The sequence below is a fragment of the Podarcis liolepis genome, assembly GCF_965112155.1.
Source record: "Podarcis liolepis genome assembly, chromosome: Z".
NCBI lineage: Eukaryota > Metazoa > Chordata > Lepidosauria > Squamata > Lacertidae > Podarcis > Podarcis liolepis.
The window spans coordinates 42,560,426-42,577,872 of record NC_139570.1 but is presented as its reverse complement, the minus strand read 5'-3'; the positions used below and the strand labels follow the sequence as shown (position 1 = coordinate 42,577,872).

Sequence of the window (17,447 nt, the reverse complement as noted above, 5' to 3'; positions counted from 1 at the left end):
TGAATGTACACTTTGATTTTTCAGTAATATTCTATTCCGGATTGCTTTATTTGATGTTTTAATGTGTTATAAACTGCTTTTAGATCCCCCCTTAAATATATAAAGCAGTGAAGAAATGAAATAAAAAACAACACACAACCACCACCACAACAATGATTGAGTGGTGCTGGGGGGGGGGGATGTCCACCCCCAACACCAGTTTTATGACACATTACACTTTTTAAACCTGAGAAGATGGTGGCAGAGAAAGTGGGCTTAAGTCCCCACCAAAGACAGACCCGCTACAACTGCAGGAGTTTATCTACACTTGTCTATAACTGTGGGCTTGTCTACACTTGCCCTGGTGATTTCCCCCAGGGACACCCACTGTTTACCGCTGAATCAGAGCAAACACCAATCGGGCTTTCTCCAGATTAACGTTTGCTCTGATTCAGCACTAAAGAGTGGATTTTCCAGGGGAAAGCAGCAGGGCAAAGGCAAAACTTCTCAGACACATGCCTAGACAAGTAAAAGGCAAAAGATTTATACAATCTGATGTGAAACCAGTTGAAAACCCCTTAGATCAGTGCTTTTGGGCACGGGAGAAGTGGAAGTGTAGACAAGCCCTGAGACAAGCAAAAATAACTTAGGAAGCAGCTCAGCGATGGGTTCACCATCAAAGCCATGAGGAAAAACACTGCGATAGAAAACAAAGCACCTACAATTGATTCATCTGGCATCAGTCAGAAAAAAGGGTGTTCTCTGTCGTTATGGAACAGTCTCCCCTTTGAGATTCAGCGGATACCTTCAGTGATGTGTTCCCATTAGTCAAAGACATTCCTGCCCACTCAAGAAGCTCACCTTTTGTTATTTATTCTTGACCTACTCGATGATCCATATATATTGTATGTAGTTTTATGAAGTTGTATAGTGGTATACAAATCAGTCAGTCTGTCAAGTCAGTTAGTCAACCAAATAGAATCAAAGTTGGTAGAAAAATAATACCTTTTCTCCTTTACGGCCTTTCTGACCAGCCGGACCTGGTAGACCTAGAGGCCCCTGAAATACACATACAGTGGTACCTCGGGTTACAGACGCTTCAGGTTACAGACTCCGCTAACCCAGAAATAGTACCTCGGGTTAAGAACTTTGCTTCAGGATGACAACAGAAATCGGGCTCCGGCAGCGCGGCAGTAGGAGGAGGCCCCATTGACTAAAGTGGTGCTTCAGGTTAAGAACAGTTTCAGGTTAAGAACGGACCTCCGGAACAAATCAAGTACTTAACCCGAGGTACCACTGTACAAAGAAAGAGAATCTGGGGATAGCACAAACCCTTTATCACTTTTTCCTTCATTTCTCTCTCCCCTGCCTCAGTTGGTACTGAGAACTGTGGGAAGGAAGAGTGGATCTTTCTTCTTACCATGAGTTTTTGTTCACCTATAGCATTTGGTTTTCTTGCCACCAAGTTGGCAAGCACTATCAAGCTTTTTTTGGGGGGGTGTCCCACTTCAACTTGGGAGGTGGGGTTTGCAGAGATTCCACCTCACCTTGTATAACGTAAAAAACCACCCAAGGCTGGTCTCACTGGGAACTGATAGGCAGGCCAACAGCGGAACCAGAGCAAATTCACTGCCCCAAACAGCCAAAGGCACCCTGGTTTGACTGGGGGTTCATGCAAAGTGTATGCACACCTGTAATAAGCATGATATATCAAGGCAGGGCGGGGGATACAGAGCCACAGGAAAGCATCCCAACTGATTCTGCATAAAACATATAGTTTCAGCAAATATATTGGGATTCTTTTGCAGCATGTAACCCATTTTCTTAGGGTGAACAGAATTCTGGAGGGGAGAGGTCCATGGAAGAAGTTGACTTAGATTCTAATACATGGTACTCCACCTGTTGGCCTGATGCCCCTTCCTGTCCCAGATCTCCTTTCTTGCCTGGGGGCCCCTGAAAGAAAGAAGGGAAGGAAGAAAGAAAGAGAAAGAAAGAAAAAGAGTAATACAAGAGCTGAAAATTTATTCAATGAATCAGTGAATCAACTAAAAACATTTCGCTTGTCTAAAACAGAGATCCACAGGTTCCCATCTTCAGATGTTGCTTCTAGAGGGTCACAGGTTAGGAAGATAGGAAGCTGCCTTATACTGAGTCAAATCCATTAGTCCATGTAGCTTAGGAGTGTCAACACTGGCTGGCAGCAGCTCTCCAGGATTTCAGATTGTCTTTTCCAGACCCACCTGGAGTTGCTGGGGAAAATGTAGGCGCTCTAAAGCCTTCCCTTTATCCTGAATGCCCATTGGTGGATCAGAATGTATCTCCAATTAATCCAGTCTTCTATTTGAATACACACATGTATTCAGAGATATATGTCCTATATGAAATCCTTCCCCACTGATCCCCTAAATGAATAGAAAAAACAGCAAGGAGAACCGACTCACATCAAGACCAACTAGCCCTGCAGCTCCAGTTTTACCAGGGGGACCACAATCGCCCTAAAAATCCAAGGGAGAGAAAACAAACATGTTCAATTGTAAAATCACAAGCGGAGTATGCAACTATTATATCTTGCCAGTAGCATAGCTAGCCAGGAGCAGGGGGGTGGGAGGTAGGGAGTCTGCACTGGGCAGGGAGGCATAGGGCGCCATGGGGGTATGTAGTGCACACTATGGCTGCTGTGCATTGGGGGGAGGGAATCCGGGTGGCATGGCGGTTGTTGGGCTTTTTGGGCACTGCAGGGGGGTGGAGCCACTTCCCATCCCTGAAATCGGCAGCTATGGAATTTTGGTGGCTGCCCTAAAAACAGCTCAGGTGCCAGCAGAGGTTACTATGTGGCTGTATCATGCCTTCTGCCTGTTAAAATATGTACAGCCCCATCCATATCAGCTACTGTATTTTTCAGACCACGCACCAGACCACAAGACACACCTAGTTTTTGGAGGAGGAAAACAAGAACAAAAATATTCTGAATCTCAGAAGCCAGAACAGCAAGAGGGATCGCTGCGCAGTGAAAGCAGCAATCCCTCTTGCTGTTCTGGCTTCTGGGATAGCTGTGCAGCCTGCATTCACTCCATAAGACGCACACACATTTCCCCTTACTTTTTAGGAGGGAAAAAGTGAGTCTTATAGAGCAAAAAATATGGTATGTTCTACCTCCCCTGTCATAGGCAGTGTGCCTCTTGTGTCCTGCTGCTGGGAAATGCAAGTAGGGAAAGGTGCTGTTGTGCTTAAGTCCTGCAGGTTTCATTTGGACATCTGGTTGGCCATTGTGAGAACAAGATGAGCCTTTAGCCTGATCCAGCTGCGCCCTTTTTATGTGCTTATGTTCTTATGCTCTTCAGATCTATGATATGATAAAGTAGATACAGTTTTCTTTCATGGAAAAGGTTCAGCCCTTAAAAAGCACCTAGCTCCACCAGTACATCAAGCTCCCCATATCTTCTGACACGCATGCAGGTCTGAACCTTGATGTTTCTCTTTTTATGCATGAGCTACTGCCAACATATAGCCCCAAGAATTGCTCAAAGGGGTTTGTGAGCTCAAAGTGAGATCATTGCTACATATTACATATTGCAACTTCCTAAAGCAGAGAAAATTAAGGGCAGTGCTGAAGGATTTGATGCACTGTCTTGTTTTTTAGATGAGAGAGTATAAGAGACCTAGGTTGTAACATCAGTTTTATTTATACAAGCAGAGCAAAGTGGACTCAAAGAGGCTCTTCCTGCAGCAGGTAAATCTGCCATTGGGATTCCCGGAGGGTGGCTGTCTTCCCCTATGCATCCTCTGTTTTAGTTATATCATCCAAAGACAGTGCAGTCTTCTACCCATCTATTTCGGAGTCCAAAATCAAATGGCAAACTTCTCCCTAAAGCGCTTTTCTGGCAACATCCAACCTGCAGTGTCATCTCCCAAAGGCTGGAGAGAAATTCTCTGATATCAAGGAACATTACAATTCTTTTGCTTAAGAAACTAAGCATTTACCAGTTTCCCACTCAAAGTGAATGGTCCATACACTGTAATCAAGATGGCAAGACTCAACAACATCATCAGCTAAGAGCTAGGTCTTACCTTTGGGCCAGGCTCTCCTTTCCCACCTATATCTCCTTTCGATCCTTCCCGGCCATCAAAACCCTGGAGACCTTGAACACCCTTGGTACCCACAGGGCCTGCTGCACCCTAGAGATTGCAAATGAGAGAGATGGCACAATTTTTTACATTTCTTTTTGAAACTGCCAATATGCTGTACATAGAAAGAGCAGCAAGAAGAGATGGTCCCCATCCCAGCAGCATAGTGGGAAATGTAGTTTTTCTAGCATTATTTTCTCTTATTTCCACTCCAACAAAAACAAAACAAGAATACCAAGCAACTGCTTTATTCATCCTCAATTGCTGCCAGTTTTCTTTCATCTTCCTTGTATTTACTGTTTTAGTGGAACATCTAGAGTTTGTGTGAATGTGCGTACACATGTACACACTCACTGGAGCTGAAGTCCAACAACATCTAATGCATGGGGGAAGAGCACAGGTTCCCCAACCCTGCTAGATAAACTCTTAATTTGAGCAGCTTCACTGATGAAGCAGCAGCTCCTGAGCTCTGCCTTCCTGAACCATAATAATAGACAAGTACTTACAGAAGGACCTGGCTTGCCCTGATCTCCCTTCCTCCCATCGTCTCCTGGGAAGCCCTGAAATAAAGAAATAGCAACAACACTTTTATTCACAGTCATATTTTATTTATGCAATGCTTGCATGTTCAAAATGTTTCAGCGACTTCTATTTTGTTAAAATGCTTATGAAGAACCATATAAGGTAGGTTAAGGTAGGTCAGGATTCTTATCCACATTTTGCTAACATTTTGTGTATGTGGCTGAATATAACCAACTTAAAGGTAAAGGTAAAGGGACCCCTGACCATTAGGTCCAGTCGTGACCGACCCCAGGGTTGTAGCGCTCATCTCGCTTTATTGGCCGAGGGAGCCGGCGTACAGCTTCCGGGTCATGTGGCCAGCATGACTAAGCGTTTCTTACGAACCAGAGCAGCACATGGAAATGCCGTTTACCTTCCCGCTGCAGCGGTACTATTTATCTACTTGCACTTGACATGCTTTCGAACTGCTAGGTTGGCAGGAGCTGGGACCGACCAACGGGAGCTCACCCCACTGCGGGGATTCAAACCTCCAACCTTCTGATTGGAAAGTTCTAGGCTCTGTGGTTTAACCCACTGTGCCGCCCGCATCCCTATAACCAACATGCCTAAGTCTAATTAAGGCAAGACAGGGTTAATACTATAGAGTAAGCTGTCATATCAGGTTTAGCTACATTCACTTCCCTTCCTTTGGGAGGAAATGGGTAATCAAACCTATTGTTCTCCCCCACTCTACCTAAGAAGCTCAGTGTGTGAGGAGGACTGTGCTGATTGTGCCAAGCTCAGACCACATGGCTCTCATGAGCCATTTGTTACTATACCAATAATTTAAGAACTTGCACCACTTTGGAACTAAACTAAACTAAGTTTTACTGCCTGTGCAACCTTTCTGACTTATGTATGGAGAGGCACAAGAAGCTGAACTTTGGAGAATTGTAAGTAAACCATTGTAACTTAATAAATGCATGGTCTTTTCCTATGGTGGGGGTAGAGGAGATTATTTTGGAACTCACTTGGAAATATAGATTTTAATTGTCTAATAGCATATACTTCCACACTTTACTTTGCTGAATATTTTGAGTTTTTAAATCTGTTATGTACTGAAGTTCTCACCCTGGGCCAGCAGGGGGATACTGTAGATAGTTTTCACTCAGGTCCACGTCAGTTATTTTAGGCGGGAAACCCTGGGTTGTTGTTGCTACAATGTTGACAGCAGGCTGCCTATAAAAGCAGGCCGGCTGAGCTGTTTGCTGTTCAGTTCTGTTCCAGCTTAGAAAATAAAGAGCTGCTTTGGAGAAATCGCTGTGTCGTCTGCCATGTCTACCCACTATTCAACAAAATCTCTCCTGGTGTTCTCTCACCAAAAAGTACTTGCCTCAAACCTGGATCTTGGCATCCAGTGAGTTCTCCTTTTATACCTACTTTGCTTCCTTGCCACCATCAAATACATGGTGGGCTGGTGAAAGGGCATGGGGAAGGGCTTTAGCTCAATGGCACCGTATCCACTTTGTTTGCACAAGGTCCCTGGTTCATCTCTGGCATCTCCAGGTGGGGCTGAGAGAGACACTTCTTTGCAGCACCAGAGTGCCGCTGCTAGTCAGTGCAGAATATACTGAGCTATACAGGACCAATGGTTTGACTTGGGTCAGGCAGCTCATGTTTTATTCAGCTCTTGTTCAGAGCCAAGAGGGCTTGGAACATTGCTCTTTGATGAAAGACAAAGAGCTGAGTGACAGAACCCATGCTTTCTATGCAAAAGACCTTTAGTTCAGTACTCAGCATCTCCAGGTAGGCTCTTTCCTGAAATCCTGGAGAGCCACGGCCAGTCAGCGCAGACAATACTGAACTAGCTGGAACAGTGGTCTAGTCTGGAAGAGGCAATTTCCCACATTTCTATGAAAAACACTCTTTGCCTGGAGGGTTGTGGTAACACTGGCTGTTAGTGATGGATAAATATGCTAATGTGTTTCTCTTGATTTCTTTTCCCCCTCTGAAGGTCAGCTCTCCACATTTCTCCATTAACTTGTGGTTTTCAAACAAACAAACAAAAATCCTCTCGAACATCTGATAGCATTTTAATGTTCTCCTATTTCTAGTGCAAATTTCTTGCCCATTGTGTTTTTATGTTGCAAACCACCCTGAGATCTATGGATAAACAGGTCGGTATACAAATTTAATAAATAATAATAATAATAATAGACAGCACCTGGTTCTCCAGATCTTTATGAGGTCAATGTGATCCAGCTATACATCTGATTTACACAACTTTTTGCAAGCAATATTGTTTTACAGAATGCACTGTTGTATGCTATTTCCCCAGCACATGCATTTTTATTTTTTCTTTAAATTTTCTTTATACATATCAGATATATACATTTCACTGATTTTACAATCATTTTGATATTTTAAAACTTGACTTCCTTTCCCCTCTTTCTGCGGTTCCTTAAATTTATTTTTAATATCTTCTGCATATCCAAATTAACTAAACTTACTCAGTTATTTCTCTTCTTTAAATATATACTCTTCTTTAAATATATACTGCAGGTTATTACTATAATCCTGCCAGTGTTTCTATGTGTTTACAATATATCTGTAAATATTAAATAAACAATTTCCATTCTTTTATAGAAAGTATTTTATCTTGATTTCTTATTCTTCCAGTATGTGCATTTTTCATGCAGGCTTTCCTGTAATATGTCTAGCTTTGCACAAATTTATTATAGTAGCAAAAAAACTTGAGAAGTGTGAATTTTGAAGGATGGCTGTGTTTTGATTTGCATATCATTCCAGTAAATGCAAATATGATAGCATCCTATTAAATTGTGAATGTTATTATTATTATTATGAAACTTCCATACCGCCCTTCACCTGAAGATCACAGGGCAGTTTACAGTATCAAAACACCTACTGATGGTATTCCAGACCTATCGTTATGAACCTATACATATTTTTATCTCAAGAAGAATGACATTTGGGCACCAAGTGCCTTGCCCTTACCGCTAGTCCAGTAGCACCACTGGGTCCAATCGCACCATGAGGTCCTGGCTTTCCCTGAGAGGAAGAAGAAAAGGAGGGGTGGGAAGAATTGTGAAATAGGAAACACCATTTTGCTACCTGGGAAACAGGTGAGCTGCCTCAGTTAAACTGACGATACTGACTCACTGCACACACATATACTTCTCCCATAATCGTATTTTTGTCCCATAATCCCTTACTCTACCAGCAAAGTCATGGGCAAAAAATGGAGATACCTTCATTCCTTCAGGACCATCCAATCCTGGAAGCCCCCGGACTCCAATTTCACCCTGCAATGCCAAAAAAAGAGCAGAGGTCACTGACAAGACACATCTCTCTGGCTTATGGCTGGATTTGATGTGTGTCATGTTCCCAGTTTGAGGGCCCCAGTGCTGGCCTGAGGAAGGCTCTGATTCATTTGAATGTTGGACTCCTGGAGGTGCAGCAGCAGTAGAACACAACAAGAAGTTTCACCAGCATGCAGCAGCAAGTTGACATCAAACCACTGTTTATTTTGGAGGGCCACAAGTACCGCCACCTTTAATTCTTGCCATGCTGGCTGGGGGTTGATGGGAGTTGTAGTTCAACAACATCTAGAGGGCCATAGGCCCTCCTATTCTTCTTTAGGATCCAGGGGTACCACTGAGCATCTCAGCTCAGTCATGCCTCCTGTATCCTGCAATGATCTGGACACAGAGTTAGAGGCAGTAGGGGCATCAGATGGGGAGCCAGGGCTGGGTTTAGAGCTGCCTGTGGAAGATAGAGAGACCATTGTGACAAAGGTGGTTGGGCTCCCACCAGGTGGGAGACTATGGAAAGGAAAAGGGCCCATCTTCAAGCCAGAGGGTTGACCCTTTAAGGGTCTCAAGGGGGTGAAGCCTGGAAGAAGTAGTCTGGTGACAGAAACATAAAAGGCCTCCTTCTGCCCCCAATTGTTGTCTGTACAAGTTGGATGTGCTCTAGGAACTGTCAACGTGCCTCACTACCAGCTCTATTGCTTTCCCTATGGGTTCTGGCATTGGACTAGAACACAGCCCAAGGACCTTGGCGAATGCTTAAACCTTGCCAAGGTGGTGTCATTTGCAGGTCAAGCATGACCTTTGTGAGGCTTCAGCTATGAAATGTGACCTACCTGTGCTCCTCTTGCTCCTCCAGGTCCTGCAGTTCCAGCTATGCCTGCTTGGCCCTTTATGGAAAAACAGAGGAGAGAAAATGAGGCACAGGATGAATTCAATTGATTCTCCCGATGGAAACTCTGGAGACAGAATCTGCCCTAGCTCCTTCTCCACTAGAAAAAAAATCATTTACAAGAGCAGGCATGCTTTTTAGGCACATAGACAATGCTTTGGAGTGACAGCACTCATCAAAGGGCAGGGAAATCCACCTGCTTTATCAGTTTGATGTTTTTGTCACTTCTCCGTTTTATTGTTACAAAGGATGTTGTTATATTACTGGAATGTTTTATTCCTGTTTCTTTTGGTAAAGAAATATTGTAGGTCCAGGTTCACCAACTAGATAAATCCTGGGAGAACAGTGGTGGGATGACTTGTGGGTCTCAACTCCCTCTCCTGTTGTCCATGACTGTTCAGCCAGGTTTGCAGGGGCTGATGGGGGTTGTAGTCCCCATCCCTGCACCATTAGTTGGAATGCTGTTAGTGTACTTGCCAAGAAACCTTCTTGTCCCTTTTCTCCTCTGCGACCCTTTCCACCAACTGGCCCCATAGTGCCACGTGGCCCAGGCAGCCCTGAAGGTCCTCTGCTGCCAGGACTGCCCTGTTCCAGAAGAAAAATGAGAAGGAGAAAGATTATTATTATTACTCCATTGGTTCTTAGTCTTTAACCCACTGGTGTGCCATGTCTTGAAGGGGGGGAGGGTCACCTGCTAATCACCTCTTAAGGATCACCTGCTGATTCAGTGGCTGTGTTCCACTCTGGGCAACTTTCTGGTGGGAATATACCAGTGGTGGGCAGGGCCAGAGGCAAAAACAGGTGGAGCAATAGATATGAATTTGACATCTGTACAGTAGGCTAGTTTCCACACACACACACACACACACACACACACACACACACACACACCTCTATCCTTCCTCCAGGCAAGCGAGTGGCATTACCAGAGCTTGAGAATAAATTCAAGCCAGGTTAAGGAGGGTGCCAAGGGCATGTGATTGGAGAGAGTCATGAGCATAGCTCTCAACTTTCAGATTTGAAAATAAGGGATCAGCAGCTTTGAAAATAAGGGATCAGCAGCTTCACCTGTCCCAGGGACAGTCTATGGGATATCTAACAATCCAGGATAGCAGCGGGAAGCAGCAGGAAACGGCGCTGGAATAAGGGAATTTCCCACAAAAAAAGGGAAGGTTGACAGCTATGGTCATGAGGGATGCAGAGAGAGAGAATCCTGTGGACCAGGTCTGAGGTTCCTCACCCATGTCATAAAACTCTCCTCTGCTGGTTGTCTGAAGCCACTGCAACATTTTATTTTATTTTGTGTTGGCCACTGTGAGAATAGGGAGCTGGAGCAGATGGGCCATTGGCCTGGTTCACTTAGGGATCTTCTTACGTTTTTCATCCCTGGTAATCGATCGTGCTGACTGGAGCTAATGGGAGTTGCAGCCCAACCTCTGGATGGCCACAGGTTCTCTATCTTTGCCTTACATTAGAATAATAGAATCCTAGGATTGCTGAGTTGGAAGGGACCCCCAAGGGGTATCTAGTCCAACGCTCTGCAATACAGTATATGGTGTTGCTGTCATATTTATTACCTGCCCTTTACCAGTAGATTCCAGGGTGTGTTACAACAGATTTTAGATCAGTATTAAACGTAGCCAAAACAAATTGCAACCACAGAAATACTCTAGGAATGAACATAGTGCAAAGTGTCAGACCAGGACCTGAGAACCAGGGTTTGAATCCCTACTCATTCGTGAAACTTGCTGGGTGACCTTGGACCAGTCCATCCTTACCCTACCTCACAGAGCTGTTGTGGGGGTTAAATGAAGAAGGGGAGAACCATGGAGGCCAGATTGAGCTCTTTGGGAATAAAAGTTGGGATATAAATGCAATAAATATTTAATAATAATAAATAAATTGTTTTCCAAGTTTGGACTTTTTAAAAGACAAACAAACCAGTGTTCATGACACTCCCTGGGTCACCTTAGGCAATTCACACTCTCTCAGTCTAACCTACCTGACAAGGATAACACAGAATGGGAAGAGAACTATGTAGACCACCTTGAATTCCTTGAAGGAAAGATGGAATATAAATGCAATAAACATGCAAATGTGGTCAAAATGGAACACTCCATGCTTTAAATGACTGCTTTCAATATATATATATATATATATATATATATATATATATATATATATATATATATATATATAAAAATCTGCCTCCCACTTCTCAATTTTGACTCAGCTCTTCATCATACCCAGTTCTGCTCAAGGGGTGATAATGATAGCCATGTTCAAATATATAAAAGGATGTCACATAGAGGAGGGAGAAAGGTTGTTTTCTGCTGCTCCAGAGAAGCGGACATGGAGCAATGGATCCAAACTACAAGAAAGAAGATTCCACCTAAGCATTAGGAAGAACTTCCTGACAGTAAGAGCTGTTCGACAGTGGAATTTGCTGCCAAGGAGTGTGGTGGAGTCTCCTTCTTTGGAGGTCTTTAAGCAGAGGCTTGACAACCATATGTCAGGAGTGCTCTGATGGTGTTTCCTGCTTGGCAGGGGGTTGGACTTGATGGCCCTTGTGGTCTCTTCCAACTCTATGATTCTATGGTTCATGATATTGTTTTTACTGTATTTTTCCATACTGTATAAGACTAGTTCCCCCCCCCAAAAAAAATAATGTCAAAAATTAGGGGGCATCTTATACACGGAGCCATCTCCCCCATTTTCTTAAACCTGAGTCCCCCAAAATAGGGGCCGTCTTATACATGGGTGCATCTTATAGATGGAAAAATACGGTACATTCTAAGGAAAGAGAGAATATACCCTCAAGCCACTCAAACATTCTGAGAGATTATTGGTGAGAGGGAGATAGAAGGGGGAAAATCAGGACAGATCTACTACACCTTTTTTCCATTTGGCCCTGGATCTCCTGGATCTCCAGGGTCTCCAACGTCACCCTGTAGAAGAGAAGCACATCTCTTTAGGAAAGGGGCTTTGTGCCATAACATCAAACCCTGTGCTCAGAATTCCCCACAGCAACCCCATGCATGAATCCAGCTTCCTGGATACTGAGTCCAATGACACTGGCCAATGGCGTCTGTTTTTTTGTGTCACACCATGCCCATTGATGTGAATTAAATTTAGTGTGGCATGTCCAAAAGCCACAGTTCCATAGTGCGACAGGCCCTGCAATATGAAAGAAGTACTGAAGAACAGAGCAGAAAGTCTAGCATTAAAATCAGAAAAAAAATCCTTTTAACATCCCCCACATCTGAATGCACCCTTGCGGTTGATAACCTGGCCTGAAAAACCCACTTCAAAGGAATTGTGTGCAGATTACCTCCTTTCCCAGCTCTCCATATCCACCAGGCTGCCCTTCTCGGCCCTTCTCTCCGGTCTCTCCAATGTCACCCTGAACACCTGCGGCCCCTGGGGCTCCTTTGTTACCCTGGAAAGCAATAATAAAAGAAAGAATGACATTGGAACGAGATGCACTTGAGTCTGGATTTACTCACAGTATACTGATGGTGGCCACAGCTGCAAACCACAAAGGGTTCTTCCTCCAGACAGATTAAATAAAGTACTTCTTCATGCATCACATGATTAATCTATGGAGCTTATTCTCACATTGGCCACCTGATGCCCATGAAAAAACTGCTAGCAGGAACCAAGCACAGCAGCACTCTCCCTTCCTGTGGCTTCCAGCAACTGGTATTCAGAAGCATTACTGCCTCTGACTGTGGAGGCAGAGCAGAGCCACTGTGGCTACTACCATAGATAGTATGGTATTTGTCCAGTCCTCTTTTAGAGCCATCCAAGTTGGTGGCCAACACTGCCTCCTGTGGGAGTGAGTTCCATTGTTTAACTATGAGCTGTATGAAAAGGAAGAAGAAGAAGAGTTTGGATTTGATATCCTGCTTTATCACTACCCTAATGAGTCTCAAGAGGGACGCGGGTGGCACTGTGGGTTAAACCACAGAGCCTAGGACTTGCCGATCAGAAGGTCGGCAGTTCGAATCCCCGCGATGGGGTGAGCTCCCATTGCTCAGTCCCTGCTCCTGCCAACCTAGCAGTTCAAAAGCACATCAAAGTGCAAGTAGATAAATAGGTACCGCTCTGGCGGGAAGGTAAACGGTGTTTCCGTGCGCTGCTCTGGTTCGCCAGAAGTGGCTTAGTCATGCTGGTCACATGACCCAGAAGCTGTACGCTGGCTCCCTTGGCCAATAAAGCAAGATGAGCACTGCAACCCCAGAGTCAGTCACGACTGGACCGAACGGTCAGGGGTCCCTTTACCTTTACCTAATGAGTCTCAAAGTGGCTAACAATCTCCTTTCCCTTCCTCACCCACAACAAACACTCTGTGAGGTGAGTGGGGCTGAGAGACTTGAGAGAAGTGTGACTGGCCCAAGGTCACCCAGCAGCTGCATGTGGAGGAGCAGAGATGCGAACCCGGTTCCCCAGATTACTAGTCCACCGCTCTGAACCACTACACCACGCTGGCTCACCACTGAAGAGGTCCTTTGTTTTATCTGTCCTGAATCTTCCAACATTCAGCTTCATTGGATGTCTACAAGTTCTAGTGTTATGGGAGAGGGAAGAATGTGTTTCTCTGTCCACTTTCTCCATGCCATGCATAATTCTATAAACTTCTACCATGTCATTAGTTCTCTAAACTAAAAAGTCCCAAATGCTGCAACCTTTTCTCAACTGTAGCCACAAGAACCTTTGAGCAGATGAATGAATTTGGCAAATGGGAGTCTCACGGGTGGAAGAATGCTAATCAAGCTTCTTCCTATAGAACAAGAGCAACATCCTCTGAATTCTAAGATTCTCAAAATCCAGGTGGTTCAAGAGAAAACTAGTTAGCACTCACCTTTTCCCCTTTTAACCCAGGTTGACCTTCCACTCCAGGTATGCCTGGGACACCCTAGAGGGAAAAGAAACACACAATAATAATCCTGCACTCTGTACATGCACATAGAAAAAGGAGAGCACAAATATCACAGGCTGGTGGATTTCACAAGGTTTCGGTATGGATTAAGGATAGGGGATAAATTTATTCCCCAGATAGTCCCGGATTTGCACCTTGCAAACAAGACACAGTCCTCATTTGAAATTCACACTCCTGCATTTTGCAACACAGAATTTTCCTCTAGAAGATATGTACAAAAATGTGTGTCAAATATGTAAAAGTGAGAAACTTTTGGCTAGTGCAACCATTTTGACAAGCAGTGCAGAGTGCAGTCACATATATGAAATTGCATTCTGAAAGAGGGAAATTGCTTGTCAGAATGCTTATATTAGCCAAAACTATGTACAAAAAAATACTCACATTAGGAGAAAGCTGCATGAAAATGGATACAAATTTTCATGCAGGCTCTTTTGCAATGGGAGAACTGAAGTTAATGTGTTTGCATGTTTGTGCATAGAATAATGAGGCCCTATCTGCACCACTGTAGTTTAAGGGAGCTGAGAGTTGCTAGGACACCACCATCACCACCTCACAGAGTTCCAATTCCCAGAGTTCTCTTTAGGTATTTTTTAATACATCTCCATCTGGTTTCTAGCATTGTAAGCAGGACAGCACCTGATAGAAAACAAAAGAGAGAGGGAAAGAGGATGCATTCTACTATATTTCCATACCATACCTGCTCTCCATTGAGCCCACTGACACCAGCTGCACCAGGGCCTCCGGAGGCACCCTAAGGAAAAAAGGGTATTCAGTAATATGGGCTGCAAAAGATGGGTTTACACAGAGCAGTGCTGCTCAGACTGGGGAAGCCCACAGCTTAGTGGTAGAGTATCTAGTTGGCACGTGGAAAACTCCAGGTTCAATCCCAGGCATTTCCAGGCAAGCAATTCAAATCCAACACTGACACCTACTGGTATAAATATTTCAGAAGGTATATATAGAAAGTGGGATGTATTTAGCAGGTGCCAAAAGGGCAACAGAGAAGGTGCCTGTCTGATATGCAATGGGAGGGAGTTCTAAGTTCTAGCATGACACCAAAAGTCCAACATTGTGTGGGAAGGATCCCCTGAAAGGATAGCATTTGCAGAGGATGCTCTCCTGCAGAACACAGGGGTCAGTTGTGTATACAGGGGATGAGATGATATTTTAAGATCAGTATTCCAGCTTTTACGAGAGCAAAAGAATGCCTTTAGCTCTTTGACATGTAGCAACCTTGGAAGACCAGTGTGTGGGTGAGATCCTCTTACTTCCACCCTTAACTTACCTTTTCTCCTTTCTCTCCAATGGGTCCCCCTAGACCTGCTGGCCCATCTCTTCCCTGTAAAGATAGTACACACTTTACAATTAAGGACAAGGACAAGTTGTACATTAGGATTGTTTCGTATAATGATAATCTGCTGCTCCACCCACCTACCAGGATAAACTCAGGAAAAAGTCTAAAATTAAATCATGGAAATAGCAGATGAATTTCTTGTTGTTATTTTAATTGTGCTTCCTTCTCATGCTCCCCAACCCCCTTTACAGGTTATCGATGGTAATAGTTAAATCAGAAAAACCTGAGGCAATCACTTAAATCAATGCACTAGTGCAGAAGGCTAATTTCTAGTGATACATTCACTCATCACTTCTTCCATCCAGGCATTATCAAGGGTGCCCATTATCAAGAGTGTTAAAACACTCAAGTAGGATGTGAAGTAGGGCTGGTGAGGGGTGCAGTCTGGGGAGAATCTCAAGAGGCTTGGGGGACTGCTTTTGGCCCCCAAGCCAGGGCTTTCCGTCCTTGGCATACGTAACAGTGAAACTGTCCTTCATTCACAGCACAGAGAGACCGGCGATTATTTTCTCTATGGGACAAAGGGGTTGGCTTGTTTACACAAGCCATCTGGGCACTCCTTGATGCTGATATCCCTTCAGTCCTGCCTGGCTAAGAAGACCCTCTTACCCCCACTGAACCTGGAGCTGTCACCAAGCTCCAAAACATGTAGCATCCAGGCACAGATACGTATGTGTACATACCGGGCACCCTGGTGGACCAGTCACTCCCACTGGACCAATGGACCCTGCTTCTCCCACTAGTCCTGGCTTTCCTGGGATGCCATTTTGTCCATGTAGACCAGGAAGTCCCTATGGAGTAGGAAAAAAACATTCCTAGGTGGGGGAAATCAGGGTGCACAAGTGCATTTCATAAAGGAAGAGAAGAACATTTTCATTTGCAAGCTCATAAAGAGATGAGGATGGCAGAAATCCCCTTCTTTCTTGCCAAGACTGTGGGAAGGGGCATGGCAGGATCAGGCCTAAGTGAGCCCCTGCCCATGCTCAGGTAACCATATGCTTACCAAGGTTCCAGGAAATCCCCTGGGGCCCACATCTCCCATTCTGCCCTGAAAGAAATGAGAAGATTATTCCTGCAGAGGACGGACACCATCTTTTCATACTCTAGCCTCCAGTTTTCATGTTCATCTTTGAGTAGGGTAGGATACTGCAGGATGAGCACTTTTAGCAGGATAATGTTGTGGTGTTTATTTTTTCGTAAGGTGGAGTGTAGGTTGTGTGCTTTTATAATATTGCACGATGACCACTTTTACAAAAATAATGTAGTTGTGCTCTTTTGATTCTGGTTTAGATTTTGCATTTGTATGCTGTTGTTTTTTGATAATTGCAGTAAGTGATGAATGACTGTTAATAATAATAATGTGACTGATCAGTAGAAATTGGCATGTTGATATGGACGGCGGCAGGGAGAGTAAAGTGGGAACTTTTCCACTGGTCTATTCTTGCACCCCCAGGTGCCACAGCTCTGACTCTGCCCCACCCCCACCCCACCCACACTGCTGAAAGGAAGGCAGAAACTCCATTGAAAGATCCAGTCACTTACCTGCCATGTTAGGTCTGTTTTGGTCACAAGGAATAAGAAAAAAAGGATTTCATTCTCCTTTATTAAAACTACAACTGTGGGGCTGTTGTATGGCTCTCCATATGTTTTGGGACTCCAATTGCCATCAGCCCCGGCATGGCCAATGGCCAAGGACAATGGGAGTCATAGTTCAGTTGCACCTGGAAGGCCGTAGTTTAGCCGCCCTTAGTGTAGAGACATGCTCTCACCCACAGCTATGACGTCACACCAAGGCACACATTATGCAGGCCCAGGTGATCAGGATTAGTGTAAGGGTAAGCAGGTCAACTTATGTATGATGGAATGGAATAAAATAATAAATAAAATAAAATAAAATAAAATAAAATAAAATAAAATAATAAAATAGGAGATGTTATTTAAAAAAAAAAAAGGAGATGAAAACTTTGTGAGGAGGGGAACATACCTGTGGGCCAGGAAGGCCTTTCATGCCAGATGGCCCTGGTGGACCCTATGCAGGGAGAAAAGCCAAATAAGGTAAAAAAAAAACCCCTCTGCTGCCAAGGGACCACTCAGGACTCTCAGACCCTCCACGTGTCCCTATTTTCCAGGGACGTCCCTGATTTAGAGCAGGGGTCGGCAAGATCGGTCCCACGGAGATCCCTCTGTGGGCCAGATTGCACACAAGTGCGTGTGCCCGCGATTTTCGGCGTCTGCACAGATGTGATTTCCAGCACCGCGGAAGCGAGGCCCCCAGCACGCTGTGCCGGTTTAGTGCAGCACACAAGCGGGTAACTCGGTTTGGGG

At 44.5% G+C, this 17,447-nt stretch overlaps 1 protein-coding gene across 2 annotated transcripts in view; it reads right to left on the bottom strand.

The window, feature by feature from the left end:
- Positions 1–17,447, bottom strand: part of LOC310698497 (uncharacterized protein) — a 150,987-nt gene that overhangs the window by 18,548 nt on the left and 114,992 nt on the right. For both annotated transcript variants that reach the window (XM_083485686.1, XM_083485687.1), the window contains exons 37-53: positions 17,107–17,151; positions 16,126–16,170; positions 15,806–15,913; positions 15,054–15,107; positions 14,466–14,519; positions 13,691–13,744; positions 12,158–12,265; positions 11,721–11,774; positions 9,304–9,411; positions 8,771–8,824; positions 7,875–7,928; positions 7,621–7,674; positions 4,611–4,664; positions 4,048–4,155; positions 2,421–2,474; positions 1,879–1,932; positions 985–1,038 (exon numbers count right to left, since the gene is read on the bottom strand). In XM_083485686.1, the coding sequence (XP_083341812.1) occupies positions 985–1,038; positions 1,879–1,932; positions 2,421–2,474; positions 4,048–4,155; positions 4,611–4,664; positions 7,621–7,674; positions 7,875–7,928; positions 8,771–8,824; positions 9,304–9,411; positions 11,721–11,774; positions 12,158–12,265; positions 13,691–13,744; positions 14,466–14,519; positions 15,054–15,107; positions 15,806–15,913; positions 16,126–16,170; positions 17,107–17,151 (1,116 nt within the window). The remainder of the gene's footprint in view (positions 1–984; positions 1,039–1,878; positions 1,933–2,420; positions 2,475–4,047; positions 4,156–4,610; positions 4,665–7,620; positions 7,675–7,874; positions 7,929–8,770; positions 8,825–9,303; positions 9,412–11,720; positions 11,775–12,157; positions 12,266–13,690; positions 13,745–14,465; positions 14,520–15,053; positions 15,108–15,805; positions 15,914–16,125; positions 16,171–17,106; positions 17,152–17,447) is intronic.